This window comes from Populus alba, chromosome 10 (genome assembly GCF_005239225.2).
Source record: "Populus alba chromosome 10, ASM523922v2, whole genome shotgun sequence".
In the NCBI taxonomy this organism is placed as follows: Eukaryota; Viridiplantae; Streptophyta; class Magnoliopsida; order Malpighiales; family Salicaceae; genus Populus; species Populus alba.
In genome coordinates, this window is record NC_133293.1 from 6044930 (window position 1) to 6061281 (window position 16352).

At 33.6% G+C, this 16352-nt stretch overlaps 1 protein-coding gene across 2 annotated transcripts; it reads left to right on the plus strand.

The window, feature by feature from the left end:
* The first annotated feature begins 2861 nt into the window (after nt 1-2861).
* On the plus strand, nt 2862-15232 carry LOC118045416 (ubiquitin-like-specific protease 1D). Of its 2 annotated transcripts, none has more exons than XM_073412005.1 (14): nt 2862-3552; nt 3663-3705; nt 3800-3888; nt 3989-4254; nt 4852-4900; nt 6424-6533; nt 6631-6663; nt 6765-6860; nt 9030-9132; nt 9707-9804; nt 11544-11666; nt 12045-12159; nt 14267-14374; nt 14457-15232. In XM_073412005.1, exons 1-14 carry the CDS (start codon nt 3232-3234, stop codon nt 14601-14603), a joined length of 1701 nt encoding a protein of 566 aa, XP_073268106.1. In that variant the 5' UTR covers nt 2862-3231; the 3' UTR covers nt 14604-15232. The 2 variants fall into 2 exon arrangements, with proteins under 2 accessions (XP_073268106.1, XP_034909932.1); XM_035054041.2 differs by having other exon boundaries at nt 6457-6533.
* Nucleotides 15233-16352: the final 1120 nt, after the last annotated feature.

The window sequence follows — 16352 nt, forward strand, 5'->3', positions numbered from 1 at the left end:
GAAAATTTGTATTGATAACTATGGTTGGACAAAGAATGACAATATTAATGGATGAAATAAGAAAACATAAAATATAAAGAAAGAAATAATTGAATGAAAAACCTGTATTAGGTGTTACTATGGTTATTATGAAATGTATCCTTGAATGAGGATAATTTATGAGATATGCTTGTGATTACAAAAGGGACCACAAACGTTGTGCAACAATAGCAGGAAAGCATGAGTAGAGCTTTTATTACAAGTAGACGATCTACACTTATGCTTCTTAGTTAAATTTCAAGAATTATTATGTTATTGAGGTGAAATATGAATTAGCGAATGTTAGATATTATAAAGAATGAAAGTTTGTGTAAAGATATTGTTATTTCAAATAATATCCTGAATGTATATGTGTCCAAAGTAGATGTTTTCTTTTCGTGTGAATTGCCAAGTGATGGAAGTATCGTTGGCATAGAAATATGAGAAGTGTGATATGAGACATAAACTAATATACATTTAGTGTATGTTAGGATCTCGAGTAAGGGGATTACCATGCATCGATGCCTATGAGGCATGAAATAATATACATTTAGTGTATGTTAGGATTCCGGATAAAGGGATCATCATGCATCGGCTAGTATATATTTAGTGTATGTTAGGATCCCGAATAAGAGGATCACCATACATCAATTAGCATACATTTAGTATGTGTTAAGGTCCTGGGTAAGGGGATCGTTATGCATCGACGTTTATGGGGTGATGATGATACCAATGAAATTGGTATCATAATTTGTTAGGTGGAAATAAATGTGGTTGATTTTATGGAATCTTGAATGGAAGATGGGAATGGAGGACGAAACATTTAATAATTGAATGAGAAAGAGTTCCAATGTGAATTGAATAAGAATATATGTTTTTACTATGTTTATTGAGATATTCATGTCTTAATAATATGTATTTTATTTCAGGACCATTGCATGCACAACAAAAGTAGATTTTAGCTTTGTTTCACTTTTTATTATGTAATTTAGGGATGATGACCTTGTATTTTGTAAATATTGAAACATTTGTATAATTAATGTTTAAACTTGAATAGATAAATTTAACTCTGAAATTCATATAATCATGTTCCATGAATGCATGTTTATGTCACTTATCCCTCTATAATGATATTTATTGTTCAATGTATGTTATATATATTGTGGTTAAGATGATGATGATGTTTGTGGGATTGAGTCCCATGATGATTGGGCCATAATTGAGTTATGAGATACGGGATATTAGAAGTGTATACAAGTTATATGTTAATAACTTGGGACCTCTCGGTATATGAGAGACTTTGCTGAAATTTTGGTAGATATTTATGTGAAAACTGTATAAAAAAATTACAATGTTTTTCTTTTTGACATGAAATTGTTATTTTATCCCGGTTATGAGGATAAATTTGGGAATGTTACATCTAATCTAGGGAAGAAATTGGGTTCTAGGTTAATTCTTGATTTTGGATCGATTTAATGTGTTGTTGAAAGTTCAAGGATGGGTTGAACAAAGTTATGAGGGTGTTTTCTAAGTGTTTTCAGTTGAAAATTAAAAATTAGTTTTTAGAGGACAAAAATCAAGCACCTCGATTTTCCAGCCACCATAGCGGCTGGAATTTGGATATACCAATAAGACGTCGTTTTTTTTTAAAAAAATTGATTTGGAACAAGCGACATGTTGTCTGCTTTATTATCTTACAAAAAGGCCCACTCAACTAAGCTTGACATTGCAATCCTACATGTGAGTCCTTTAGACAATGGGCAGACGCTGGGTTTGGCCTTATTATTTGCTTTTTTTTTTTTTTTAGAACTTTTAATATATGTTTTTTAAAATAATCTTTAAATTTGTATTTTGCTTCTCTATGATTTTTTTTATTATTTATCCTTTTAAAATAGTGATTAGTTTTTAATTATATTGTATTTGTTTAATTTTTTAAGAGGTTTGTATTATTCATTTATAATTTTTTTTTAATTATTATATATATATTAAATTTATTTTTAGAAATGAAAAATATTTATTTATTATGATATTTTTAATATATACGGTTTTGCATAGTAGTTTTTTTTTTTTTTATCCAATAAATCTTATCTGTTTGTCGATTTCTATTTCAATTTAATTTGAATAAACAAATTCATTAAACATAATTAGATAAATTATCTATTTTATGATATTAAATATCTTGATTTATATTTTTCTTTTAATTTCTATTCTTTTTTTCTTTAAGAAAAAAAATTATGAACCCAAAATGAGTTTGTTGGGGTGTCTTTTATCCATCTCTCTCTTTACTAAATTTGACTCTTTTTTTTGTTTATTTTTTATTATATTCTGAAAACTTTAGTTTCATAAAAAAAGTTTGTCTAGTTTAATATATATATTCATTAGTGTTTTCAGTATCTCAATATTAAGTTGGTATTTGATTTTGTAATTATTTATTTTTGTTATTATGTTGTTAAATAAAAAATAGTTTTTTAAAAAACAAATTATAATCTCACTAGAATCAATAACTTGGTTCATAGGTTTGATGTGTTTGCCTGGGTTACCAGGTTTATAGATTTGACGAGTTCATCTATTTGGACGAATATGCTTTTTTTTTTGTCATTTAATTATTTTTAATAAATTTTTTTTAATATTGAATTGATTGAGAAATAATTATGAATATAATTAAAAATAATTAAAAAATATTATTAAATTTAATGAAATGACTTGAATCACTTAAGAATAGAAATCTGAGTCATTCTTTTAATAATTTTTTTAAAAATAAAATATTATTATAATTTTTTTAAAAAATTAAATTATATTTTTAGTAATCATTAAAATTATATTTAATTATGAGATTTAAGAAAATCAATCTCCATACTTGCAGCAGAGCACGGATCAATTGACTAGTTTATTTGCTATCAGTAAATGTGTTCCGTATAATCGGCTAATCGGCAATCCGGGATCTTGGCTGGTCAGACTCCAGACGCGATGAGGTTTAACAACTATAGCCCAATAGTATCCAACTTCCAATACTCAGCCCAATTATTTCAGCCGTAGCAGCAAGCAGCACCACCTCTAGCGACCCTGAGTGGAAGTATCGCGACTCTTATAATCTAACCCCATTCGTCTTATTTTTGTTTTTATTACTTCTCCCTCTCCTTCTCTATCCTAAATCCTAAAAAATAAACTCCCAATTTGTTGTCCAAAAAGAAGACAGAACTCTTATTGCATGGAATGGGGGAAGAGAAGTCAAAGAAGAGACCACTGGACCTGGACTCAAACTGGGACGTGATCATGGGCAGAGACGACGGCGAACCACCGCCATTAGTGATCGTGAAAAACACGCCACAACCGCAACCACAGCCCACGCCGAGTCAGAGAGAGGACTTTGCTTCAATCTCCGATAAGAAGCTGGAGGAACAAATTGAGAGAAACAAAATTCATGTTATGAAGTTAGGCCCTACATTGCCTGACAAAGGAGAGAAGCTTCAACTTACTATTAAGGCCATGGAAGAAGAGCTTGATCAAAGAAAACATCGTCACCCTGCCCAAATGGTCTGTTTTCCATTGTTTTAGTGGGTTTTCCATCAATGTCTTTGATTTTTATTTTTGAGTCTTGAAAATTGATTCTCGCATGAATTGGTTGCTATTTTTTTACTGGACAGGATGTTGCTGAATGTGAGAAGCACAGAAACCCAACAGCTTCAAGTACAATTGCTAACTTCAATTTTCTCTCCTAAATGTTTATGAAAATAAAAAAGATATTTAAGGTATCTGTAAATGGGTTTTGTATGTGCTTCAGATGGGTTTGGACAAAAGGATGCATCATCTCAAGTCAAAAATTCAAAATCCCAATTTTCCACTATTTTTAGTAGAAAGATGGAAGAAAATGTATGATGTTCTTCTTTATGTTTTCAAGCCATTCATTCATAGCTAGGGGTTTCTTTCTTTGCATGGCATATTTGCTGTTACCTAATTATTTATTTAACAGACAGATTGTAGGGTAGGTAATGCATTCGATAAAGAATTGACGACCTTGGGTCACTGTAATCGCCAAAATATGAGAAGCAATGGAAGGTCATGCAAAAAGAGAAAACAGAACACACAGTCATCATCAAGACAGTTGCCTTTTCAATGTGCAAGCGTCTCTCTTAATGGAGAAAGACGTGGACCTGCTAATGGTGATCAAAAGGGTAAAGCTTCTGCTCATCTCTTACACCACAACAGCGAAAATTTCTCCACCAATTCCTCCAAGAAGTAAGCATTTTTACATTCATCACGTTATCCTTGTGTCATATGTGTATTTATATCAAGGTGTGCTGTATGCATACAAAGATTTTTCTTCGTACCCATAAAAAAAAGAAAGTTTGATTGTATACGTTCCCACTGATGTGACACATTGTTCAGTTGCACTCTTATTTACCAGTTTATGTGATCTTCTCTTAGTTTTTCCTTGTGAAGATGTCTATTGTTAACTAAATGATGGGCAGGAGGAATTGTAGACACCGTACCTCATCGAAAAAGGATGTTATCCAAACACATTTCAAGAATATTTGCTCATGAAGATTTTTATATTATTTGATTTCTAAATTTTAAGCGATCAGATCTAATAATCATAATAAATACAGATTGCACTTGGAGTTTGTGTGTAGAATTAATCTAAGATCAATGTCATATAAGATATACCATATTAGCATTTTGGCATGGTTTTCAACCTGGCAGCCTCTTCACATGAATCCTTGAGTAGATAAATTTCATCTGCCCTTATTGCTTCAAACAGTTGAGTTGAATGGAAGAAATGCATGTTATAATTCATGGGCATTGTTTAATTTTTAATTTGATTTTTTCGGGTAGGAAGGATGATTGCCGAGTCTTGCCTTCAAATGGTTCAAGGCCTAGGAAGGTATGTTTTTTGATCCCCAACCCCCCCCCCCCTTCCCGACTGTTTGAGCGAATAATGTTTAACCTTAATAAATATTAAAATTTAAATAGCCACCTCAATAGGCAAGCTCTATAAATGACTGATGGTGTGCATTATACACATAATTGTTCATAAGAAAAAGCTTATTGTTCAGAGTGATAGTGATAATTAGAGTGTCATTTCTTTGCTATACAAAAAAGAAAAAGAAGATTAGTAATTGAAAGGGTTAGACTATGATATTTTAACCGGAAGTGTCACTTGTAGAGTCATGTCTAATGATCTGTGATTAATGCTATTAAAACTTTTCTCTGCATTGATTGTCTAGATTCTCAAATTATTGGCCTAGCACTTTGTTTACATCAGATTGATATCCACCCCATACAGAGGAAATTTTCCCTGTAATATATGCAATCTCTTGCTATTGTTTGGTTAGTATGTAGGCTCATGATAGGAGAGCTTTTGAGGGATGCAGAAATTTTCTCTTTGTTATTTAGATAGCTACTTAAAGGCTACTCTTTTGGCACTAATATATTTTGTGGATGATCTTTCTGTTATAAATTTTGTCTATTCTCTTTCTAGTAAACTACATTTTTTTTCGTTTTGTTTTTTGCACCCTCTTGGTGCTCTCAAGTCAAAGATTTTTTTTCTTCATTTTTTTATATATATTGAAAAACATGTGGCAAGTCATGGAGTTGTGTGAATTGCAATTTCTTTGAATTCTACTGTTGATATTTCTAGAAGTTAATTGGTGGTTTTGGCAGAACACTAAAAATGCTTGTTTGCGTCCATTTCCTATATTTGATCTTACAATGGTAGATCTGATTAGTGGGACCTAGTTCTGGGATTGTGTATATGGCCTGAGAACCTGAATGCGGGGCCACTTATGTTTTGAAGAAGCTTTACCTGAGGTCTAGTATTAGTCAAAGCAGCTGGAGCTACAGTAACCATTATGTTCTATCATGGTAGCTTTCATAAATAATATGTTTTAATGGCTTTTAACTATAAAGAAACTGCTTTAGAACTCAATTCTATTTGTATTTAAACCATCACTATCTTCTCACGAAAATTATAAAAATTAAATGTAATTTGAATATTCTCTTATCGAGTCATAACTCATGTGTGGACATTGGAAAATACCCTTGCACTGATGATCAGGTGTGGTTTGTGTTGGTGTTGATGTTTCACTGAAATTGGGTGCGGGATGCCCAAGCACATGTTTGATGATGGTGCTTTCCACAATCCCAAAAATCAGTTAATTTATTCTTCACTACTGCAGTTGTAAGCTGTATTAAAAAACTCTGGAAAATTTTATTTTGAACCGTATCAAACAGAAGTAAAGATACAGGCTAATAGAAAATGGGGAGTTGAGACATGACATTTAGAATGGCCAGTTGTTTTGGTGCATGAAATTTATTCTGCTATGCTCAAGTGTTGCCAAGTGTATCTTATGGAATAGCAACCCGCTGTTTACACTGTTCTGCAATAACAATTTTTGTCTTCAGCAGCTGATTGGATACATGATAACATTATTTAAACAGGATCCGACAGTTGTTGTCCTAGACGAAGATGAACCTCAGCTAGGGACAACAGAGCTAGCAAAAGAATTGGCTGAACAGTAATTGAAACTCACAATGTTTTTCTTTCCTTTTTTCCCATGTTTCAACTTTTGACTACGCTGTTAATGGTAATTTTGATCCCTCTGTTACTTGTAGCATGAAGGATGCTAAGATCTCTTATCCATCAAGGTACACCAATTTTTTTCTGATGACTTTTAACTATTTTAAATTAGTTTGCAACAGGGACAGCACATAATCTTCTGATGACTTCTTGATTATCTTTGACCCAGAGATGATCCAGCATCTGTTGAAATTGCTTACAAGGATATGGATTGCCTCGCCCCTGAAGCTTTTTTGACATCGCCTATTATGAACTTTTACATCAGGTAATTGTACTAGCAAACAGTTTAGTTTTGATCTGATAACTTGGGGCATTTATTCAATTTATTATTCTCCTAAACCCTGCCTGCACATTTAGGGTTCATGAAAAATTTGTGAGTGAGTTTTCTACATTTGAGGCTGTTGATTGAATCGTTGGATGCTATCTGTTTGTTCTCTTTCTTCTTCTTAGAGTAGTTGTTTCAACTGTACTGCTGTTTTGAGGAGAGCAGTTTAAAAGGAGTTGGTCATTAGGGATTTATTTGAAACTTTTACAACCACTTAGTATGGCTTACAGAAAAATATGAAAATGCAAACTTGGCACACACTGAGTTATGACCTCCAACTCTGCTCACTGGCTATTTTTACAAGTTTATGAGCAGAGCCCTCCGAGCTTGTCATGTTTCTTGACATGATAAAAGATTCCATATGTGACAAGTCTTTTTTCTCCTTTTGAATAATGTCTTTGATACAGATTGACATATTAGCGAGGAGAGTGAAAGAATGCAATGTATAGAGAACATAAGAATCTAATAGACCAAACCCTTGAATCTACAAGGAGAGCTTCTTGAATTTACAAGAACCTTGTTCTTGATGTCCACAAAAACATAGAATCAATAACTCGACCCCCCCCCCGCACCACAATTCAGATTGCAGATCCCAGCACTCAACCTGGATTGCTGAAATTGGTGTACTCGTCTCTTAGTGTTTTCAAATTAAACATCGGAGGAAAAAAAGAGAGAGAAGCAAGAAGGCATTTCAGTTGTTTCAAGGAGAGAAAGGAAGGGAGAAGAAAAGGCCAGGTTTTTAAGTTAAAATTTAGCCTAGTATACCATTCGCTTTAGGCCTATTTTTAATTCTATTTGGAACTAGATTTTTTATTTTATGTTATTTGAAAAATCTTCAACCAATAATATTTTCGTTCATTCACTAATATTGCTATTTTTATATAATAGATGCCTAATAATATTAATATTTAATAATGACCCAAATAGGTTTCTAAAATGTACCACTATCCAATTTAGCATACTAACTGCCCCTACATATCATGAATGCACACATGTGCCAATCATGTTCCTACCACAGTGACCCAAATGTCCACAAATCTGATAACTTTGGAACCAAAATAGGAAGCAAACCAGTAACAAAATAAAACAGTGTGCTAATTAAAATCCTTTGTAATACCAAATATTGTAAATTATGAGTTCCCTAAGTAATATATAAGTCCTGAATATAAAAATTACAAAGGAATTGGGACAAGTCTGCCTTATGCTGCATCAGTAACTTGTTTAGTTTTTTATTAGATTTCAGCTGGAAAACATCTGAAGGGAGAAGATGCTTATTTATAGGAATTAAGTGTATCCGTTCCAAAATTTGGACATTTTATGTCAAGCTCCTATCCTAAAATTGAAAACATGACAGTTCCAACACCTAGATCTAAACACACCAAACAATGTGCTGCAAAGTCCAAACAATGTAGATGGGACAGAAGTCCAATGATACACTTGTGCAAAATGATGCAGTCTAGGATGAAGATAGTCCCCCATAAAACATCTATAAGCAGGACAATGGATTCACCAGCAAATCAGCAATTCCTTAGGAGTATTCTATGAAGTACATTTTCAGGCTGTCTTGCAAGCAGTAAGCTCAATGTTATAGGTCCTTGACTTCAGCTTGTTCTTTTACTGCTCCAAAGTTGGATTGGGTGGATTATTTTTCTCATGAGTCTTCATATGAGTTTGTGCCTGACCAACTTGCAAGCTGGTCTGCCTATTTGTCGCCTAAACTGGGTACCGTGAGGTTAAAGAGTACTGGAACTGCATTCCTAAAGCGGGTGTTTGTATCTTGTATCTGGAGTTGCACATTAATTCTTTAACAGGAATGATTTTCAGTTCATTATACATTGAAGGAGAGTTTTCTATTTGAAGAATAAATTATTAAATTTTGAAAACATGTGATACTATTGGCTATTATTAGCGTAATAGAGTAGTAGAAACACTAGCATTCATTCCTTACACTTCTTTTTTGTAATTTGAAAATGCAATGCTTTTTCCAAATCTTGTTGTGTATGTACTCAGAATGCCCTATTTTTGGGAATGTTCTAGGTTTTTCTTTGCAGATTTTAAGTGACAGTCTTAAATTTCTCTTTTTAGTTATTTACTGCTTTTCTTGTTTAGATATATACGTCTGCAAGCATCTCCAGCAAATAAGGCGACGTGTGATTATCACTTTTTTAACACATTCTTTTACAAGAAGCTGGAACAGGCCATATCATATAAGGTAGCTTTCTTGCTTGGTGTTTAACTAATAAAAAAAAGGAAACATGTCAGCTTTCTTGTCTCTTTTAAGTGACATTGTTTAATTCATCAGAACATACATTCAGAGATCTGACATTTGAAAGCTATTTTGTACTAGAGCTTTTGAATGCCTGAACTATTAGAGCTAAGTACCTGTAAAAAATATTGGCAATGTCATTGCTTTTATATTAAACTTTACAATTTTTATGCGAAAGTAATTTGAAAATGATTTGATGGATCTTGACCGAGGCAGCTCAGCTTTATTAGTGTAAGATTTTGCCCATGATTTTTATCTTGAGAAAAATCAGGAATTAAAATAAATAGCTACATGTGTGATACGGGATTTCAATATTGTTTTAGTGGTGGTGGTTTAAGAATTGAGTTGATTAAAAACACCTTGTTTTCTTAAAAGAAAAAAATTCTAGGGAAAACTTTTGGCTATATTTGGTAATTTCTTGAAGTTTTTGCTTCGAAATGTTTTATAGTTGAATGCCCAATTATGCCTGCACCGTCTCCATTCACATTCATTCATAACTCATCTTCCCTTTTATATGCAGGGGAGTGACAAGGAATCATTTTTTGTCAAATTCAGAAGGTGGTGGAAAGGTGTCAATATATTTGAAAAGGCTTACATACTTATTCCCATACATGATGAGTAAGTTATCTATGTTAATTTTAACTGCTTTACCAATTCTTCCCTTATTTCTGATTGCATATTGCTGCTTATAAGGAGAAATGTAGTCTGTGATTGCAAGATTATTGCTCTTATATCTTTCGTATTTGTAAGATTGAAATTAGTCTAGTCAGTAGTTAACTGACTTTTTATGTGAGGATTTCTTTGTGGTTACTAGTAAACTCCATGTGAGTGGAGAAGCTCCTCATTCCCACACTGGTAAATTCAAACTATTCAGGCAAGGATTCAAACCTGAGATATGCACCTCAACAGCATCCATTAAACTAAACCCATGGGACTATAGTTACTTGACCATCCAGTTGAAGGATTTAAAATTCTTTAATTAATGCTGTTAGGCCCCCCTTGGGTGTTAGGTGCAAGGCACCAAGCCAAAATGCCTTTTAAGGCCAGGTCTAGAGGTGCTTAAAAGAGTGCCTAGATGAATCAGCATCTTTTTCATTATATCTATTAGAATATGGTTTTGTAATGCATTTATTTGGTATTTTTGTTATGCCTTAGTATTATTTTGGTAAGTCAGCTGAAAGGGAAGGCATTTATGCCAAGTTGAGAACTTTGAAAGATCATAAAGGATAAAGAAAAAAAAGAAGAAAAGAAGGATGGAAAAGGAAGAAAAGAAAAGGAACCACCACTCAAAAATGAAGGAAGACAAAAAGGCACCAATATCCACCCCATATGATGGTAGTAATTGTATCGTTAGGAAATATAAAAGAACGATGAAAAGGGAAGAGAAGAAAAGGCACCAATATCCACCCCATATGATGGTAGTAATTGTATCGTTAGGAAATATAAAAGAACGATGAAAAGGGAAGAGAAGAAAAGGCACCAATATCCACCCCATATGATGGTAGTAATTTTATCCTTAGGAAATCTAATGTTAGGTATCCCGTATAATTTAATATTTTCTTAATCGAGTGTAATGGGCATGATGATACAATTTTTGGAACTTAGAGAAGTTCTCAATTTGTTTTTTGGTTATTATGCCTTTTCAGAGAGAGTAAATAGTAAAAAAGAACGGACTATTTTATTTCCATCTTTATTGGTTTGATGTGTAACATTCTAAAATGATAGATTGGAATAATCTGGCGATGAACACTGGCCACCTTTCTATTGGGATGGTTTGCTCCTTCATCCAAAACAAAAAACAACAAAAGTTGATTTGGATAAATGGTGACTAGAAAAGGAATTGGATATTGGCACAATAGGAGTCATCTTATACATGAGTAGTTGAGACTGAATACATTTGTTTAAGGTCATTAGCCAGCGATGCCTCTCCCTCCAGCATAGGAAGATCCAGGCAGGATAATCAGGTTATGAACATTTTTCTTTTTCTTTCTTTGTTTTTATGTTGTGCATTTTCGTATAAAGTTGCCCCTTTGCAGACTCGAACCTATTGCACTTATGATTGATAACCTGTATCGCTGCCATTGGAATAGATAATGGCTGATCTTTGTATGCACTGTACAGATGCATATTTGTTAACATGCTTGCTCATGTGAAATGTGTATCAGTGTCTTTTATTATGAAATAACAGCAAAAAGTATGTACTAGTGTTCAGTATTATTATAGTGCTATCTCATGTCAGTGGTTGGTGCCTAGTGCCCAACCAAAAGAGATGCCATCTTCTCCCTGCCTTTTCTCTCATCTGGTAAAAATCATTTCTCACCTGTTTCACAAATTTTTGTTGTCTTTCATGTATCCAGTCTTCATTGGAGCTTGGTGATTATATGTTTCCCGGATAAGAAAGATGAATCAGGACCAATTATTCTTCATTTAGATTCATTGGGATTTCATTGTAGCAGTACAGTATTTTCTAACATTAAAAGGTGAGACAGGAAAGTCCTTCCAAGCAGTAGAGTTGTTTTCATAACTAACCTCTTGCTGAAGTAATGTAACAGTCTGTACCTTGTTTCTATGAATGTCTTTTTTATTGGGTTTGTTCAGGAAAGGGACTAATAGTGTTGTTGCGAACTTAAAATTCTTTTTGATAATCATTATTGAGAAAGAAGTACCTTTGAACTGTAGCTGCAGAAAATTACGGTGGGAATTACTTCATTTTTCTATGTTCAAAGGTTGAGCATGTGAGAAGCATTGGGAACTATTATGATAATGGGAAAGAACTATAAATTAAAGCTTTGTTGTAATGCCTTGTTAGAATGCTGTAAATTCAAATCCTAATGAATGGTGTTACTTGTGTGCTGCAGCTATTTGAAAGAAGAATGGAGGTTTATGAATCAAGAAGTTGTTCCTACAGATTTTCCAATTCCAGATAGAATATGGAAACATCTAGATCGTAGAATTGAGGACAAAATCATTGCGGTGAGTTTATATAGAAAATGCCCCAAGTGTTGTGTTGTGTCATGGTCATTTCCCTTGAATGGTATTTATGCCTTAATATGACCATGGGTATTCCTTAAAACTTTTGCCCATTTGTACAGTCTCCCCAGTTTGCATAATGGAGGGGGTAATGTTAATTGGATTTTCTTTATCTTTGAATCTTGATGAGAGAACCTCAAGATCTTTGGCTGCATATACAACTTGTTTGGAACCAAATCATATGTGTAATTGAATTCAATTCCACATGTAATTTGAATTCATTTGATAACTTATTACAATTCTTATGTCTGGAATAAAATACTAAACCACAGAATTAAATTCAGTTATACTGTTTGGAATACACGTGGAAATGAATTGAATTAACAATCTTGACAATTTTGCTCTGAATTAAAAAAAAAAAAATTGTTACAAAGACATATATTTATTTTGCCCTTAATTCTGTTATTTTATATTTTTATTTATAAATTTACATCTTGTATTTACATTTATATAATTGTTTATCGACTATTTATCATTGTTTCTCATTGTGGTTTTTCTTCTTTTTAGTAAAAGTTTGGTGATTGTTTTGGGCTATATAGAAGAGATTAATTAACAATGATCAACATTTTTTAGTTCTTAGATCAACGAGCCTAATAGTATGACCCATTCGCTTGTTGTGTGCATAAAATACAACATGTTCCTATAAAAGAAAGCTAAATTATTATTTTTAGAGAGTTTTCTTTGTTGTTCGTATCATTAAAAGGACCAATTGTTATTTAAGAGACTAAATTAAATTATATTGTTGATGTTGTCCAAAATTAAATTGTATTGTTGATGTTGTCAAGAATTTTTCTAAATCTTGAAGTCATAATTTAATTAGAGAATAATAATTGATTTGTACTTTATTGTTATTTAATTTGAATGACATCGCTATTTAAAAGGAAAAACAAATGTTCTATTCAGTTACCATATGATTAGCATCCACAAGGACCACAACAAACACATTAGTTCTCTTAATAATATATCAAGAGAACAGAACAAAAGAAGAGGAGGGCAGCAAATCATTTGAAGAAATAGGTGTTGATGAATATTTTTGGAATATTATTTTCATTGTTGATGAATATTATTCTCCCCTCTGATTTGCTTTTGCCTTTTTCTTATGATTTGAATTCTAGTACCCTCATAAGGGTTTCAGATACAGAAATTGATTTAACCTTTGGAATTGAATTCAATTCCAAGGGTTCCAAACAGCCTATATCCTTAACTTCTGTATCTTCTCTGCCAGGCTTGATTGTAGAGTGTGGTTTCTGAAGGTTGTGGATTTTGTTTTTGTGCAAATCTTTCCTTGACGCCTATACCAACCCCAGATCATGTGTGGTTTTGTTCTCTCTTGCTAATCACATTTGGAAAGCTAGGGTGATTTTCAAAGTTGAGGCTTTTGTTTTGACTATAGTCCTTATTAACCCTAATGATTTACTTAGGAGGTCCAAGGAAGCATCTTTCCTGGATGTCCTTTAAATGTTATTGCTGTGATGAAAAGTCATACCTATCTTTTTCAACATTGTTCTTTGAGTGGGACAGGCTTTGTTTCTATGTAGAAAGAATTGTAAGAATCTGTGAATTCTGATGTTGTGCAATGTTTTGCATGCATGTGGACAGAACAGGAATTTCGATATCATCAGTCATTGAGACAAATATTGCTGAGTAGAAATTTTTTCTTGCATTGTTATTATGTTTTGCTCCAAGATCTTGGGGTGGCGTCTCATTAGCTGATATTTAGTGTTGTTGGAGAGCAGTATTTACTGTTTCTCCAATGGTTTTACATTCTTTCCATACAATGATTTTCTTCTTGAAAAAATGTAAAACATCTATAAACTTTTACCTGCTTGGCGTGGGTGGGTGATTGGTGATTTAGTTCCCGAAAGTTGTTGGCCTTTTACTCCTCAATTGTCTTGCGGATATGTGGTAGTTCTTTTCTTTTTTTTTATTCAATTGGATGTGTGAATTTGGAGCTCCATTAATGAAGTAGACACATTTTTCCCTCTCTCATTTCTTTAATGGTTGGTTTGAACTTCACCTCACTACATCCCATTACTAAATTTCCTACCAGGTGCCCCAGCAGAAAAATGACTATGATTGTGGCCTCTTTGTACTTTTCTTCATGGAGCGCTTCATTCAAGAGGCTCCTGAGAGGCTGAAAAAGAGAGATCTGGCAATGGTAATTCCTCCCAACCCAGACTTGAATGAATAATTTCAACAATGTAGTTTAACTCCTTGATTCAATATATGTTACGTTTCAGTTTGGCAAGAAGTGGTTCAGACCTGAAGAGGCCTCTGATTTAAGAAAGAAAATCAGGGCTATACTTATGGATGAGTTTCAAAATGCGTTTAAGAGTGGTCATATTTCAGAATCTTCTTCTTTGTCTTCAGGTGGGGATCCTCCCTAAATTTGGGGTTCATATGGGGCTATTAGTTTTTCGAGATCGGGTGGTTTATCTACCTGTGGTTTGCATTTTAAATGCTACATTACGCGTGCAAAAGATGCTCGTGTATAGCCAGGGTAATTGGGTTCAGAGAAAGCGAAATAGCTAACATGTCTTGGTTGTTTACCACTGATCAGTTACCAGTTTGAATCCCAGTTTAATCGATTCACCAAATGTACAGAAGGAGAAGGGATTTGAATGGTGCTGCTTTATTTTTCATGGTGGTGCTGTGTCCACCTAACATCCTTTGTGACTCTTTTTGTTTTGCTTGCCTTTTAGGACTTGTAATTAGTTAAACGCCACTGGATGCCAATGCATTGCCTTGCATGCAAACAATATGAAAGTAGAAAAGAATACAATGATATCTAGGGGCTTTTGAGCTTGATGGAAATGCAGGTTTTAGTTTCAATGCGCAACCACTTCAGTCTGAGTTGAATGTGATGACCGGAGAAGGGAAAAAGATGATGCCGTCGTAGCCTGCTGGGGTGGATTTGATTATTTGTTTTTAATTTACTACCTGAATTCATGCTCCAAGATGTAAAACTGAAGGACATACCTATTGGCAATAATCAAATGGTAGAGATTACTGGTTCTGTAGTAGTAGCTAAGCTGTAACAAAATGACAGGTCATGCCAGGTCCGCCTGTCTTATCCACGGTTCATCCATGTTCGCTAACAGTGATGACAACAGCACGATGGGACTCAAACCCTGACAACAAGCCTCGAGCTAAGCAGGAGAGGATGGCCGGCCAGAGACGCATGCATGGTTATCTTCCAAGGCGTACGGCTTTGCAATCTATCCCAAAGCCACAAACTCGGAACAAAAACGCCAACTCAGTTTTCTTCCGAGCAATCTGCAACTGAATTTTGAGGCCTGCGTCAAATGTGAAAGGATAAGTTCATGTCATAGACAATATCAGAGACCAGACAATAAAATGTTTTGCATCAATAACTTTCCCACGAACCCTCGAAGCATATGCAAATTGATAAGAACAGTTCTAGGACTATCATCTAATGAACCAGAGAATTTTGCACCAAGTATCCTTTGCATCTCGTCAGATTACCTAGCTAGCTGCAAGTTCTTAATTAACTTTGCGATGCCTTCGTTGCTTGCTTTCTGAAAATACAATCACCAGCTCAAAAAAAGTATATATATATATATATATATATATATATATATACACAAAAAAAAACACCCTAATGGAAACTAAAATCAATGTAAAAAAAATGACAAGAAAAAACCCATTCCCAATGATTGAAATGTAAAAACAATTTTCATCATCATCATCATCATCATCATCCACCAACAGGTCAGAGTATGATAGAATATTCACTTGATAATGAAACTCTCCTATCATGTGTGTTTGTTTCTGTACTAGTTTTCTTTTTTCCATTTGGAAAAGGTACGTACAAGTTCCAAAATAAAAGCACTGTGGAATAGGACACGACAGCAGCAATCACAACAGCCTTGGGTGATTCTTCTCAGTACAGCTCTTCTAACCTCTGGTGATTCCTCTTCCTATCAGGAGTTGCATGAAGCCATGTACATGTGCTTTCATTCCATGTCTTTAGCTGAAAATTTTCAAAAGCCTCAGAAACTGTTTTCACTGTATGATGATGTCCATGCATTGATTTATCAGAAGATAGCAAATGCAAAATAAATTAATGATTTAAAAAAATCTAAATGTTTGTTACAAACCAGCTTGGGTTTCTT